The sequence below is a fragment of the Ziziphus jujuba genome, chromosome 5 (genome assembly GCF_031755915.1).
Source record: "Ziziphus jujuba cultivar Dongzao chromosome 5, ASM3175591v1".
NCBI classification, from domain to species: domain Eukaryota; kingdom Viridiplantae; phylum Streptophyta; class Magnoliopsida; order Rosales; family Rhamnaceae; genus Ziziphus; species Ziziphus jujuba.
The window spans coordinates 8,728,256-8,744,621 of NC_083383.1; the positions used below are offsets into that span (position 1 = coordinate 8,728,256).

Here is a 16,366-nt window from a genome sequence, read left to right on the forward strand (position 1 = left end):
GGGCTCCAAGAACAGCGAATGTGCTAGCGCACTCTGTTTGTCAATGGGTGGCGAGCCAAGATATTTATGGGCCTATAACTGGCTCTGGTCTTCTCTTGTTGCTTTACCCACGACTCGGGAGAGTGTACATGAGGAAGCCTCCCGAGTCTAGGGCTTGATGTTGTTCAAGCCTTTTGTTTTGGTTTGTAATGAAGCCCCACTTTCAGCCAAAAAAAAAAAAAAAAAAAAGAACAGGAAATATGTAGGCACGTGGCGTGGGAGATTAGAAACTAGGAAATACAATACGCACGTGGCGGAAGGTTACATGATTAATATTTTAATATTTTGTTCAATTTTCCAAATTATTAAAAAAGAGAAAACAAAAAACAAAATAAACCTAGCAAACTATTTTTTTTTTTCGATTATCGGCATTGCCGCGCTGTTACATATTCGAACATGAAACATACACTTGCCAATTCGGCTGCAACCTTGACTGCTTGCAAACTATCTCTCGAATCCACGACGTCTATCCCACTTAACAATTTTTCAAATTGTTTGCTTTAATTTTTTTATAGAAATATTTTTTTAAAAAAATTAGTCCATTTATACTGAACCTTCCTTGACCAAACAACAAAAGATAATAATTAATTATTCACCTCTAACACCTTTTTAGCCTCTTCCTCCCTGGCCTTATTAGACATTTCTATAACCCACTACAGGCTATAACATAACAAACTCAAGAGGTTTACTTATAATTAAATTTATACGAAAAATGATTAAATTCCTCAAAAAAAAAATCAAACAAATAAACAAACTAATGACATGATTGTTAAAATAATTATATGAACTTGTTAACTCACTTATTGACCTTGATATTCTAATGATGAGTTTGGATGTTTTATTTAACCAAAATTGTAATGAGTCTTGTTGGGATCACTCACTCTTGATTTTTGATTGGTTTATTAGGTAAAATGAACCTTGGAATATTTTTATAGTCCTATTGTAAACCCTAATACATATATTATTTTATAAATTTGTAATTTGTGATATTAATTTTCTTTAAAAATATGATAGATACTTATTTAATGTAATTTTGGATATTATTTGTTAAATATAATTTTTTTTATTTACCTAATTGTTGGAAAATAGTTAAAAGGTTAAAAAAAAAAAATCTCATATCTCACTAGAAGGCCTTGGGCCTTTATTAATGTCACAATATGAAATTTATAAGCCTTCACTTATTCCTAGTGAAATATATCATCCATGGTTTTGTTTGAGCTCAACACTTTTTTGTTTGTTGATTACAATTTATAGAATGAACCTTACCCCACCCACCCCCCCCCCCCCCCTCCCCCTCTTATCTCAGCTCCTAGTTAGAATTTAAGAAGAAATCGAGAAAAAAAATCCAAATATATATATATATATATATATATATATATATAACCGAGTTATGAGTGCAAGTTTTGTTGATGTGGAGGATATAAACAAGACAATCATATTAGTTGAAATAGACGGACGAAAGGTGAACATGTAAGAAAGAGAAGGACGAAAGGTGAACATGTATAAAATTTATACGAAAAATGATTAAATTCCTCAAAAAAAAAATCAAACAAATAAACAAACTAATGACATGATTGTTAAAATAATTATATGAACTTGTTAACTCACTTATTGACCTTGATATTCTAATGATGAGTTTGGATGTTTTATTTAACCAAAATTGTAATGAGTCTTGTTGGGATCACTCACTCTTGATTTTTGATTGGTTTATTTGGTAAAATGAACCTTGGAATATTTTTATAGTCCTATTGTAAACCCTAATACATATATTATTTTATAAATTTGTAATTTGTGATATTAATTTTCTTTAAAAATATGATAGATACTTATTTCATGTAATTTTGGATATTATTTGTTAAATATAATTTTTTTTTATTTACCTAATTGTTGGAAAATAGTTAAAAGGTAAAAAAAAAACATCTCATATCTCACTAGAAGGCCTTGGGTTGTTTGAGCTCAAAACTTTTTTGTATGTTGATTACAATTTATAGAATGAACCTTACCCCAAAAAAAAAAAAAAAATTAAACCTCATTTTGTCTCAGCTCCTAGTTAGAATTTAAGAAGAAATCGAGAAAAAAAAAATCCAAATATACATACATATATATATATATATATATATATAACCGAGTTATGAGTGCAAGTTTTGTTGATGTGGAGGATATAAACAAGAAAATCATATCAGTTGAAATAGACGGACGAAAGGTGAACATGTATGAAAGAGAAGGACGAAAGGTGAACATGTATAAAAGTTGCGTAGAAGATGTCAATATAAAAATTTAAATCCTATCCATGGTGTAAGATAATGAGAGGGAAATATAGCGAACAAGAAAGAGAAGGAAATGTTTATTACTGAAAAAAAAACAAAAAAAACAAAAAGGAAGAATAAGGAAATATTTTATTGTTTTCTATTGTTAACTTTTTATACATATATAATCCATCAATTGCTCTCTTATAAACTGAGGTTAATCTTCTGGCATCCTTGCTATAATTGGTTCTAATTGATGAAAATAGAAAATTTATCTTAATGGTGATATGTTGTAATAAAGAAATAGGAAGATTTTTTTTTTTTTTTGGGTAGTAAATATAAAAATGGAAGAGACATGTCCAATCCTTGTAAAACTTGTTCATTTTCTCATAAATAATTACGCAATAATTTTTCATCCAAAAAAAAAAACACCATAATTTTAGAATCTAAAAGAATTAAACGGTGGCAATAAAAAACAAAAGCATCGTTCAAAAGAAAGAAATAACTAATCAACAAGACAACAACCAATTTTGATAATAATTAGGTAGAGAAAAGGGCAAAAACCAAAAAAAAAAAAAAAAAAAAAAAAAAAAAAAAAAAACAGAAGGGTAAAATCGTCAATGGAAAAAATGCAGTCCAACACGAACTTAGGTGGTCAACGGATACCTCAGGGCCACCACGGATAATCAAACAAAAAATGTTCTAGTGATGATTATCAATAGCACAAATCGATAAGTTTGTTTGCAAAATACAAAACCTTCCTTTTTATTTTTTATTATGATTTGTACATGTTCGACCACTTAAAATAAAAATCGATCTTACCACACCAACTTTAAAACCAACTACAAAAAATAATCTCTTAACCAATGAAATCTCTTGATGGAGATGCATCAACATAACTCGGCAGCTCGACAATTCAGCAGCAACATAGCTCGACGGCAACACAATAGCTTGGCAACAGCAGCTTGACAGCAACACAGAAAGCTGGGCAACTGCAACAATAAGCTCGGCAGCACCAGCAGCAATACAGCAGCACCAGCAACAGCAACAGCAAACTCAAAACAGTAGCAACTTCATCATAAACAGTAATAGGGATGTCAACGGGGCGGGACTGGGCCGGTTTTTAAAATCCCGTCCCCGTCTCCGCGGGAAATTTTACATCTCATCCCCGCGAATTTTCCCGTTTATTTAGGTGCGGGGCGGGGACGGAGCGGGACGGTTTTCCCCATTTTGTTTTTTAATTGATATTTTTTTTAGAAATTTATATAAAAAAATTATTTTATGATTAAAATATAAAGAAAATGACTACAATGCAATAAAAATATCATAAAATACATCAAGGAACAAATTTACAATTATAATAAAATACATATTTAAAAAAATAAATGAAAAGAAAAGAAAAAAATGATTTTATATAAATGAAATTTTGTAAAAAAAAATAATAAATATATATATATATATATATATATATATATCGGGGCGGGTTCGGGACGGGGTTATTATTCCCCGTCCCCGACTCGGTTTTTAGGCATTTGCCCCGAATCTGCCCCGCATCCTCGAATTTTCAGGAAAAAACCGCCCCGTTAGGGACGGTGCACCGCGGATATCAGGCCGTGCCGGGCAAGTCGATGAAGATTCATTCATAAGAGTGGGTGGCTTGTCTGGCGTGTTTCCATTTTTCTCTGGACAATGAAAATTTTCTTTCAAATGGATGGTTTAAAATAAGTCTTCGAATTGATTAGGAGGAAGCCAGCCACCTCGATCCTGCTTGGTTCAGCATTAACCACATAAGGCAAGTGGATAGGTGGCAATTTGTGATAAGAAAATCAGTTGTGTCGAGTTTTTCAATCCTTACATAAGCTTAGAGCATTTTCTAAAAATGTTTTGTAAAATAAAGATATATCTTTTTAATAATAAATAGCTTCTATCAATATAAAAAGTATAATTTTAAAATACTTTCCAGCAATATTTTTTTTTTATAAACATTTATTTTTACACTTCTTTCTTTATTATGTATTTAAATTTCTTCTTAATTATTAGTAATTAAAAAGTTAACCATGTCACCTTGATCTTGCTTGGATCAGTATCAACCAAGTAGGGCCATAGGTGGCAATTTGTGCTAACAAATCATGTCTCGTGTTAATCTTGTTGAGTTTTTCAATCCTTATATAAGCTTAGAGCATTTCCAAAAGAGTTTTTTTTTTTTTTTTTTTTAAAGATAAATTTTTTAATGATAAACAGTATTTTTCATTATTGAAAAATAATATAATTTTAAGAAGTTCTCCAAGCATTCATATATGCTTTTTATTTTTATTTTTTCTATAAACATTTAATGTTATATTTTTTTTTCCTCATTCTTTATTTAAATTTCCTCACAATTATTAATAATTAAAAGATAGAATAAAAATTAATAATTAAAACATAAAAATGGCATAGAAAGTTGTTACTATATTAAATTAAATTATATAATATTCAATATGGAGAGTGGATTTAACTTCTTATATTTGGAAAACAAATTTGTTATTTTAAAAAGTTAAAATAAAGGATGGATTGAATCATGTTTTTAAAAAACAATAATGTACAAATTTTCAACTTTTATATAGTTCATTTGTCAACTATCAAGATATATTTATTTATTTTAGGGACGGAAGCAATATTATTGTTATGCATCCCATTTGTATTTGTATTTCAAAAATCATGTGATATAATAAAATTTAATTCATCCTTCAATGATATATATATATATATATATATCCTTGAATGATAAAAGATGCCATGAGGACTTATTTAGGAAGTCATATTATCATATTGGTTGTCACATAGAAAAAATAAACTGTCAATCAAATTTGAAAAAATCCAATTAACCTTTTATAACAATTTTAAATGGATGCCATACAAGTATTATATAATTGTTATTTCCCTTTTTAGATTTTATTTTAAAAAACATATTTAAAAGACGAGCAATGCTACAATATCAAATTTTTTTACTAAAATTTAGTAACCAATTATGTGGCAGATTTTTAATGGTGTTAAATTAATATTGTTTTATATACATTGATAGATAAGCTATTTAAAAATTATCAAATCATGGATACCAAAATTTTAATAAAAAAATTTAATCACTCTATATTTATCTTTAAAATAAATTGTACTATTTAAATGATATAACTTGTTACATTGACTATTATTATTACTGTAATTTTTTTATTGCATCCTAATTATATTAAAAGTAATATCATTGTTTTAGGTTAAATTCACAAAGGATCCTAGATTGCCTTGTTATTATAAACCTGGGTGTGCAATCCTTGTGAAGCTTCAATTTTCTCGTACACTTGACTATCTATCCCGCATTAATTAAAAGGCAAATTGTGATATATATATATATATATATATATATATGCCTTTTATATGTTAATCATTAAAAAAATATATTTTTTTTAATATTAAAAATTTAAAATAGAAAAATAAACTCTTAAACATAAATATTTAATATGGATTTCATTTTTAATCTCCACCTAAACATACCTAAACATAGGTCCCAATAGAGATTTTACCATGAGAAAAAGATGACGAATGCCAACACGAAATTTAAATGGCTTGGCTCCTTATCTTTTTGAGAAAAACTTGTATAAAGTGTAAGTTTTCCTCCTAATTTACGTCGTTGGCCGATGGCCTCTTATATGAATGTTGAAATATAGGATACTACCAAAAAGCAAAAAATGTCAACTTAAAGGAGATTGCATGGTGTATATATTTGACACATGCAGACGCAACCAAGTCACCAAGTCCAATGAAACTTTCTATTGAAAAAGAAAAAAAAAAAAAAAATCATCGGAAACCTTCTTCTTTTTTTTCCCTTTTTTTTTTTTTTAGTATATACTTCTGAATGGCTGCTTTGGATTTGAACATCATTCCTCGAAGCATATCGAGAGAGAAAAAAAAAAAAAAAAAAAAGATCATCGCTTGAAGAAATTAACTTTCATTGAACAGTATTTCATTGCTTGGATCATGTTTAAATTACAAATAATTAATGTTCTGGTCAAAATGAATTCGTGTACACAAAAATTACACGTAAACTCCGTATAAAGTACTTGAATGTGCAGATCGTACAGCTTCATTCACGAGGTACGCACTTTTTTTCTTTTTCTTTTCTTTTCCATTTTTTTTTTTTTTTTTTTTTGTTTTGGAAGAATAATACTTTCAATGGTCACCATAATGTGAATAGATTAAGAAATAGGTCATACAAGTTATTGGTAAAATAAAATAAAATAACACGTATGTTTTTTTTCAGCAGTACAGGAAAATAAATGAATTACGAAATTACAATAATAATACGATAGGAATTTTTTTTTTCCCCAAAATATCTCCAACCAAATAAAAATAGAGCTTTCAGAGTAGGGCTTTTAATTCCTTGTAAGTGAAACTACGAAATTCATGTACTTGGTTTTGTTCTTCGATAAATAATCGCCGACCATCTGTTCAAACCTTCGAAATAATTCATCCATATTCATATCATTACCGAAATGAGATTCTAGCATGGATTCAACCACGGCTCTTATAGTCTTGGCGACTCGCCGTCCACGACATTGTGTTTCAAACGTGTCATATACATGTCCACCGTCGCCATCCCAATCGATTTCAAACGCTTCGAGGTGATCCAATACGAACGACCCGTCGTTTTGTATTTCCCTCTTCAATTCTTCAGCGCATGGAGCATAATAGGGAGCGTTGAAAGAATCAACTTTTTCCTCTTCAATTAAACCCTGCAATACCCCATATTTGCAAGAATTAAACTAATTTAATATAATTTGATTAAGCTCTCGTTTGGTAAATGCATGAATGAATTAGTTTCGATCGGTTATATGTTACCTCTGAAACCATGCTCATCAATGCTTGGGCTAAGAGCTCCCATTGATAGCAACTATCTTCAGTGGTGGGATCAGATGTGCTCCTCCCCATCAAAGACAAAACCATGCGACCTCCTGATACTATTTCTTCTGAACGAGAATTGAGAAACACAGAAAAATTATTGTGGAATTGAAGTGAGTATGCGTCCAGTACACATTGTGGACTGCTTTTAGAAATGTAGAGCTTTCCTTTGTTTAAGGCCGTCCTAGCATTGCTCTCCAGACTGGGAGGAACCTATAATTTTTTCATATTTCACTTTGATTAATTTTAATATGTAACAGTATAGTCACATATATATACTCAAATATTACCTCTATATAGCATGCACAAAATTTGTGCATATTCTCTAAATTTTTTTTGGGAAAATTTTTTTCTGATTAATCATGTCATTTTGTTTGAGCATATATATAAATTATAGAAGCTTAAATTTGTGAAAAAAATAGAGCCTATATAAACGTTGTTAGATGGAGTTGAAGCTTAAATTTGTGAAAAAAAAATAGAGCATATATAAACGTTGTTAGATGGAGTTGAACATCAAATCTTATAAATTAAGCAAAATCTTTTCCTGTCCACCCCAAAAATATAAATAAATAAATGAACAGAAGCAAAACGTTTGAAAGTTTTATTATTGGTAGTCTTTGCGTTGAAGGATCACAATATAGATATTCTCTTATTATTTTATTTATAATGTTTAACACACAACAAAATATATATATTTTTCTATTTAAATTCAAAATTTTGCACAAATCTTAACCATTGGATAATTTAATTGACATGACATGTGGGAATAGAATCAACTTCTTATTCCACCATTTTATTATTGAAATAGTAATCTAAATATGAAATTTGATATGATATGGCCACTAAAACTAAATTAGTGGTCCGCCAAAAAAAACTAAATTATAGTGGTAAGTCGTAACTCAAAACTAAGTTGGAAAATAAAGTTTTTGGTTTCAGACACTTAATTATTCGTAGTTTACTATATTTATTTATGTTCACAAATTTATTCATATTATCCATGCTTGATAGATTTGAAACCACCTTTTTTTGTTTTTTTTTTGTTTTTTTGGCTGAAAGATAGATTTGAAACCACTTATTTCACCCACTTGAAGTTGTCGAATAAAACAAAAATGAGGTTGACTTTCCTCTCTCTTCTTCATCTTCTTTTCTTCTTCTTCTTTTATCTTTTATTTTCCCCTTTTGTTGGAAAAAGGATAACCTAGCCTAAATCGAATAATCCCCATCATAAGAATATGTATATATGTAGATATATATATATATATATATTATCACTAGGTAAAACGGTTTAAACTTTGTCTCGGTGAATCTCTTCACCAATTATAATAAGTTTAGTGATGCCAAAATAAATAAATAAATAAATAAAGTAAGTTTTAAACTTTTATAGATAGACCCAAATTCAAGCTGTTTGCAAAACTAAATGAAAATTTTTGTTTGCAAAATAAAAAGTTTTCTTAGATTAATCATGATAAAATCATATATATGTATCTATATACAATAGAGATTGTCAAGCCAAAAAAAAAAAAAATATATATATATATATATATAATAGAGATTGAAAAGAGAGGACAATATATATAATTTAATTACCTGAGAAAGCCAGTGGAGACTGGAAGAAGAGTGGACAAAATGCAGACTCTTTCTGGGAAACAATCGACCATAAAACGAACCAGGAACACCGGAAACAAAGAAGGGTCCGAATTCGGGACCTTTCTCTTTCTTGATGTTTTGGTAGAACCTGGGCAACGAGGCGAAAATATAGTTGAAATCGTTGTTAAAGAGATCGTTTAAGAACAAACTAAATTCTGGTGATGAGCAGCCTAAGGAGCAGCATTTGGCATGAACCACGTCTATTATCTGAGAAATCACTGACAAAGTGTTGGGCCCTGATGAGCAACCCAAGTCTGCTATGCCCATGCTTTCTGGTATGTTTATGCTCAAACTCCCTATTATGGCTTCCTCAATCACTGGCTTTGCTATGGATATTATTTTGCTCTGCACACAGGTTTTTAAGAAAAGCTTAATTTAATAATCTCAGTTCATAGAAAGTTCCTAATAAATTAATTCAGAAAAAAAGATTTAAAAAAAAAAGAAAATGAACAAGAAGTACCTGAACAGTGGAGTTTTGAGCATAACTGGTGTCTCCAGCACCTTTGTTCATGTGAAGTATTTGGATTGTTTCCATATCTTCTTGATTTCCTCTACAAGACTGATTTACAGAAACAAGCCTATTATATATTTCGCCAATTAAAATAACCTTATTGTGAAATTTTGGTGTGAGGGGTGGTCTCTATATATATATTATACGTATACGTGGATAGTCCATCGACCAGCTAATTAAGTACGACATAAATAGCTACATGTGGATGGTGCAAACTAAATTAAACGATACCATTCCTTACCAAAAAATTTAAATTATACCATGCAATTCCACCTAACGTACCGGACCAGCAGCAGTAGTAGTGGACCCATCTATGTATAGGTAGGTTGTAGCTTCTGAGTAACCACGTTGTTTCGATACATATGCTAACCACACGTTTTCCAAACAATGTGGTCACTTCGTTATTTATTTTTCTGCGGTTTAATGTTGCTGGCTTGATAATTTTTGGTACTTAAAAAGAGTTTATCAAAAGCACTTGTTTTTTAATTGAACAATATATCAAATAATAAAATTTAAAATTTAAGATAAATTTCATTTGTAATTTATGTGTGAAATACTTATTAAAAGTCTCGATTGACCGACAGAACTGCCCAGATCACAATCACACATGGACAATGCCAGCACCGCCATGTACTATAGGCACTAGGCAGTACGCAGTGCACCGCCCCGGACAATGGTTGGTTTGTCTTGATAGGAAAAAAAGGTGGTGTGGGTCCTCAACGTAACGCACAGTTAACAACCTACGACGACCATAAACCTCAATCCCAAGGAAATCAATTTGTTTTTTTGTAAAAGAAATTGTGAGGCATAAGCTTTTCATATTTTGGGTCCACGGAAATACTTGGAAAAGAATAATAAGAATAATAAGTTTTTAAAATAATTATTAGAATAGAATTTTGTATTATGTTGTTTATATAGATAAAATATATGGCTAAAAAGAACTTTATTATCATCATCATCCTCATAACAAAATGGATGAAGAATGAATTGAAAAAATTTATTATAATTTTTATCAATTTTGATTCAAAACAAGTTATATTTTAGATTTTAAAAAAAAGACAATTTGATATTATATCATAATTTATAATTAAAATTTTTTAATAGTGAAGTTAAAATAGAAGCGCAAACGCATGAGGCATTTTGTAATTTTCCCCAATTAAATTTTAAGAGAAGCCAGACTTGTCGTATACTTGGGTCACTTGGAACCACGAAAGTATGTGGTTAGGATTATATATAACCTTGTTTTCCTTCTCACACGGTCTGATAGCTATGAGCATAATGTTTAAAAATAAAAAATCTAATAATAAACCTGCCAAGTCTCTTAAGTTTGAAAAATTATTATATGTATGGTTACGCTCAAGTCTTTTAGTTATTACGTGTAGCATTGTCTAACAATATTTATTTTGCATTTAATGTTATGAATGATTTTCGTGTAAAGTTAGATGTTTTAAATGGCAATCGAAACATAGTACACTATGTTCCCATCATTTCTCATAATTAAAACGTGTTATTGTTATGATGAAAAAAAAAATGAAAAATGAAAAATGAAAAATGAAAAATGAAAAAAACGTGTTATTGTTCACCTCGTCAACTTAACGATCTATCACGTGGACCATCTTAGAAGCTTTATCCAGCATTTGATCAATTTCGCTCCATGAGATCTAAGGAATTCAATATGTTCTCAAGTAGGTGATTATTAATTAATTCAGTCTCTTATCGCTTATAAACTTATATTGCTGGGATTGTTTTAAGCTACTCATTATGATTATCAATTTTTTGAAAGGCTTGGAACTTAATTATGTGGTAAAATTTCTAATTTTGTTTTTGTTTTCATTTTTGATTCTCCAAAAATGTTTAATGAAAAAATTATTGTTCATTGACTCTAGTCAAAAAATATTTTTGGAGTCAAAAACACTTTTTAGAATTTATCTAAACAATTACAAAAATAGTTTTTAAGTCTTAAAAATTTCTTCTTTAAAAAATTCTGCTAAATAGAGCCTTAAACTAAAGTGGATAATTAGCAAACTTACTTACAAGTAAGCTTTGTACTCTTTTGATTCTTATATGGTTGTTTTTTTTTTTTTTTTTTAAATGAAAGTTTATAATCTCTTGCTAACTTTTGATATCAAATTGAATTAACACTATTTTTTAAAATTTAAACTTTTGAAAGGTAAGTCATACAAAATGGCTACAACAATATTTTTATAGATTAGAGCATTGATTATAATGACTTTTTAAAATTGTAAAAAATAAATTTTTGATATATAGATTACCATGACTTTTAAAAATGTAAAAATATAAATTTTTGTTATATAATTAGAAAATAGTTTTTAAGATATGATGTCTAGTAAGGTTTTAAATATCGAAATTTTTTTCAAAATTTTTATTTTTTTAAAGAGTTGAAATAAAATTTAGATTTCAAATGGAAACGGATAAAATTTCCATAATATCCATTGAAATTTCTGACATTTTATCAGAATTTATGAAATTTTGTCGAAATTTCTGAAATTTTTCCAAAATTTTCATGGAAATTTCTATCAAAATATCAACATCAAATCCTTAACAATTTGGGTAAAAAATCCATAATATCCATTCAAATTTCAAAATTTTTTATAAAAAATTCAAAAATATTATTGATGTTTAGTAAATTACTTTAACAAATCAACTTTAGTGATTTTTTTTTTTAAATTTTGATTGTCTTTTAAGTATTTAATGATATAAATGCAACGGAATGAATTAATTTCAATAACCTTGATAAGTTCCATTCATTGATAAAATATATATATATATATATATATATATACTTGCGGTATATTTTGTATAAGATAGATTCATTAGAATTCCATAATTATAAGTTAATTATTAATTATATAAGAATGAAAAATAATATCATAAAATAATAACATGAAAATACAATATTATGTAGAATTGGTATTGATAGTATTTGAATTAATAGCATTAAGCAAATAAAAATAAAAATATGATAGAATATATTATACTAAACATTAAGAACAACTATATTTAATACAAGATCCTTATGGTTGATATATTAATAATTACATGAAAATTATTAAAAAGATACATCTTTTAATAATTACTTTCACATTCCAAATTTTAAAATAAGAATGAAAAAGAGACCAACAATTTTCAATTATCTCAGAGTTTTGTAAGTATTGAAATGATATTTAAGAAATATAATATAATTGTAATGATTGTTATCTTAATTAATAAATAATTTTTCAAATATATATATTTTTTGTCTATTTTTATCAATAATAGTTTATTTATTATTGTTACCGTTTATTATAAATTAAATTGATTAAGAGAAATATAATATATATTCAATATTTTTACAATTTTTATAATCAATTTGATAATTAATTTATTGTTTAAATAGACTAATGCTAAAGTTTCATCAAAATTTTTTATTTTTTAAAAATAAATTTTCATCATTTATTGTAAATTTTTATCAATATTCAATATTTTTCAATATTTTCATATTTTAAACCTTTAATATTTCCACCAATATCAAAATTTTGAACCTTGATGTCCAAAACCAAACAGGAAGACTTCTAATTTTTTTTTTTCTTTTGGTAAAAAGGCTTTCTCATTTTGTTGCTTGCATATATAATCAAAGGATATTACAGGGAATTAATAAACTATTGGTTTTTTAATAAAATATTTTAACTTTCGTGCATCTCACAGGGACAAAAATACTAATTATAAGCCTTTATTTTCTTTTTTATAATTAATTTATCATTTTCTTGACCTTCTAGCCAAAAAAAATAATAATAATAAATTTGAATGTTGCAATTCTTTTTAGTTGTATAAATAATTAAAATTGAAAATTAAGAATATCTCCTATTAATGCTCTAATTTATTTATCAATTTTTCTTTATTTTTGATGGTTAACATAAAAAAAATGCATTGGAATTTCCTATTTACATGAACAAAAATGCTATTTGTTTTAAAAATTCAAAATAAAGATCAAGAATATAGAAAAACCAATCTAATATCTGTTGAATATTATAATAATAAACACAAAACTAATTCAACATTACGCCAAAAAAAAAAAAAAAAAAGAACTTAAAATGGCAACTTTTATTTCCATTTGTATGCAGCACTGCCTAGCTACAAGACATTAGTCTTTTTTTTATAAGAAAATTATGGGAAAAATGAGTGAAGCACTCACTATATCGGCCATTCATGGAAAATAACAATACAATTAACAAGAGTCCTTAAGCACTTGTCTAATAAATTTTGCTCATTACTTTAAAAACACTCTTAATTTGTCTTAGAAAAGATGCTTTCCATTTCCTTAGCCTTACCGAAGAAATTCTAAGAGCATCTGAAATACAGTAGTCTTTATTCTCTTGAGCTCTAAGATCCTTCTTCACGAGCGAAACAACCAAATTTACATACTTGGTTTTACTCGAGGCTAAGTAATCGCCAACTAACCAAGCATACCTCCTAAATAAATCATCCATTATATGTTTTCCAAATTGAGATTCAAGCATAGACTCAACCACAGCTCTTATGGTTTTTGCAACTCTCACACCTCTTTCAAATGGATCATTCATAATTCCACAACCACCATCCCATTCGATTTCGAAGGCCTCCAAGCGATCCACCATGAATGAACCATCATTTTCTATCGCCATCTTCAATTCCTCAGCACATGGAGCATAATAGGGTGCGTTGAATGAATCAACCATTTCTTCTTTTACTAAACCCTGAAAATTAATTAATTATAATTTATAACATTATAAGAAGCTATAATAATGTATGTTTGAATTTTACCTGGCCTGTTTGGGCCGGGGAATTAAGAATTTAAGCTCTAATTGTGTGGATATGAATGAATTACTTCCTGTTTTAAACTAAATGCTACCTCTGAAACCATGCTCATGAGTGCCTGTGCTAAGAGCTCCCAGTGGTAGCAACTGTCTTCAGTGGTGGCATCAGATGTGCTCCTCCCCATCAATGTCAAAACCATTCGTCCTCCTGATACCACTTCTAATGAACGAGACTTGAGAAATGAAGAAAAATCATTGTGGAATTGAAGTGAGTATGCATCCAATACACACTTTGGGCTGCTTTTAGATATGTAGAGCTTTCCCTTGTTTAAGGCTGTGCTAGCATTGCTTTCGAGGCCCGGAGGAACCTATACAAGTATGCTAATAATTAATTCATTTTGTCTAAATTCTTTTGAAAACAATTAATTTATTTTGCAACACATGTAACATGAACTTTTTTTTTCCTTTTTTTTCTTTTTTTTGTTTGGTTTTTTGTTTTGTCTTTACATGTAACATGTACTTAATCATAAGAATTTCACAACAAACTGTTCTACCTACCGGCCACCTTGCGAGAAAAACTTGGATAGGACGGCACTTATTTTTATTGTCAAATCCTAAGAGATATTTTGATTTTCAGAGTCAACTCGTACTTTTTATTATATGATATAGACCAAGTAAAAATTATTTATTATCTTAATTACAATTCTTTATTGAAAAATCTTAATTAAAATTCATAATTAAATGACATTAACTATTATTATTGTTGTTGTTGTTGTTTTTTTGGTAAAAATGGGAGGCAGAGCGCCAAAGAAATGATATTAATTTCAAAATAAAGCTATTAAACTTAGCATGGTCAACGATAAATACAGTTAATTACCTGAGAAAGCCAATGGAGACTGGAAGAAGAGTGAACAAAATGCAGACTATTTCCCGGAAACAATCTTCCATAAAACGAACCGGGCGCACCGAAAACAAAGCAGGACCCGAATCCGATACCTTTCTCTTCCTTTATTTTGTTGTAAAATGCGGGCAACGACACAAAAATGTCATTGAAATCATTGCTATAAAGATCGTTCAAGAACAATCTGAATTCCGGAGAAGAGCGACCCATGTGGCAGCATTGGCCATGTATCATGTACATTATCTGTGAAATTACTGACAAGGTGTTGGGTCCGGATGAGCAACCCAAGTCTGCTATTCCCACACTCTCCGGTATATTTTTGCTCAAAATTTCTACTAAAGCTTCCTCGATCATCGGCTTCGCTATCGATATTATTTTGCTCTGCAAAAATTGGATAGAGAAAATACGTGTATATATATACCAAATTAGCATGGTCATCATTCCAGGATTAATGCTAATTGATTATGAACAATATATTTATATATAAAATTTTGCTACTATAGTGTTAACACATATTATGGTGGAATTAGCACCTAATTATGTAATATTTTAAGTATAAAGCTTATGCAATATCTTTATAAATTACATGTAATATGGATGTTGATGCTCATTATAATAAAAATGGTTATGTATATAGTTTGGAATAATAACCAACCTGAACTTTGGAGTTTTGAGCATAACTAGTCTCGCCAGCCCCTTTGTTCATGTGAAGTAATCGTACTACTTCCATATCTTCTTTAATAAAAATCCTAGCTAAGAAATATAGAGACCCTTACTACACCAGATATTGGAAGACTCCAATGCAGCTTCTATGTTTAGTGGTTCTCTATAAATAGACTCCACAAGAAATTGACTATATTTGATACACACATGTGATCCTGTGGGGGTATCTCTTCGGATTTTCTTCCTTAGGATAGCATAGGATAGAAAATGAAATCTAAGTTTAGTGGTTCTCTATAAATAGACTCCACAAGAAATTGACTATATTTGATACACACATGTGATCCTGTGGGGGAATCTCTTCGGATTTTCTTCCTTAGAATAGCATATAGGAAGGAAAATGAAATCCAATTATTGTAGAGAATTAATTTTATTGCCATGCTTTCCACATTTTGTTGGAAGATATTTGTAATATTATATCTCTTAGGGCAAACATGTCTTTGTATTCTATTTTTTATATTTTTTTTTATGTAATTATGTATAATTTAATTATTTTAAATATTAGTCGGCTGATGAGGGAATATATATATATATATATATAGATATATGTATTAGTTATTAATAGTCAAAATTTATTAGG

The 16,366-nt window shown here is 28.7% G+C and overlaps 2 protein-coding genes across 2 annotated transcripts; both read right to left on the reverse strand.

Annotated features, from left to right (window-relative positions):
- Positions 1-6,480: 6,480 nt before the first annotated feature.
- LOC107403688 (probable jasmonic acid carboxyl methyltransferase 2) lies at positions 6,481-9,494 on the reverse strand. The gene is made up of 4 exons (XM_016010595.4): positions 9,322-9,494; positions 8,802-9,206; positions 7,155-7,427; positions 6,481-7,048 (listed from the first exon to the last, which is right to left on the reverse strand). The coding sequence occupies exons 1-4, from the start codon at positions 9,394-9,396 to the stop codon at positions 6,689-6,691; spliced, it is 1,113 nt and encodes a 370-aa protein (XP_015866081.1). The 5' UTR covers positions 9,397-9,494; the 3' UTR covers positions 6,481-6,688.
- Positions 9,495-13,452: 3,958 nt separating this feature from the next.
- Positions 13,453-15,881, reverse strand: LOC107403689 (probable jasmonic acid carboxyl methyltransferase 2). Its single transcript, XM_016010596.4, has 4 exons — positions 15,722-15,881; positions 15,043-15,447; positions 14,261-14,533; positions 13,453-14,105 (listed from the first exon to the last, which is right to left on the reverse strand). The coding sequence occupies exons 1-4, from the start codon at positions 15,794-15,796 to the stop codon at positions 13,623-13,625; spliced, it is 1,236 nt and encodes a 411-aa protein (XP_015866082.1). The 5' UTR covers positions 15,797-15,881; the 3' UTR covers positions 13,453-13,622.
- Between the last annotated feature and the right edge of the window lie 485 nt (positions 15,882-16,366).

What these genes read in the sequence shown, in the direction of transcription:
- LOC107403688 (XM_016010595.4), bottom strand. Translation starts at nt 9,396, where the DNA reads ATGGAAACAATCCAAATACTTCACATGAACAAAGGTGCTGGAGACACC. An exon ending in CTCAAAACTCCACTGTTCAG is followed by an intron (nt 9,207 to 9,321) that starts GTACTTCTTGTT and finishes ACCTGTGTGCAG; the next exon opens with AGCAAAATAATATCCATAGC. An exon ending in TGATGAGCATGGTTTCAGAG is followed by an intron (nt 7,049 to 7,154) that starts GTAACATATAAC and finishes GGGGTATTGCAG; the next exon opens with GGTTTAATTGAAGAGGAAAA.
- LOC107403689 (XM_016010596.4), bottom strand. Translation starts at nt 15,796, where the DNA reads ATGGAAGTAGTACGATTACTTCACATGAACAAAGGGGCTGGCGAGACT. An exon ending in CTCAAAACTCCAAAGTTCAG is followed by an intron (nt 15,448 to 15,721) that starts GTTGGTTATTAT and finishes CAATTTTTGCAG; the next exon opens with AGCAAAATAATATCGATAGC. An exon ending in TCATGAGCATGGTTTCAGAG is followed by an intron (nt 14,106 to 14,260) that starts GTAGCATTTAGT and finishes ATTAATTTTCAG; the next exon opens with GGTTTAGTAAAAGAAGAAAT.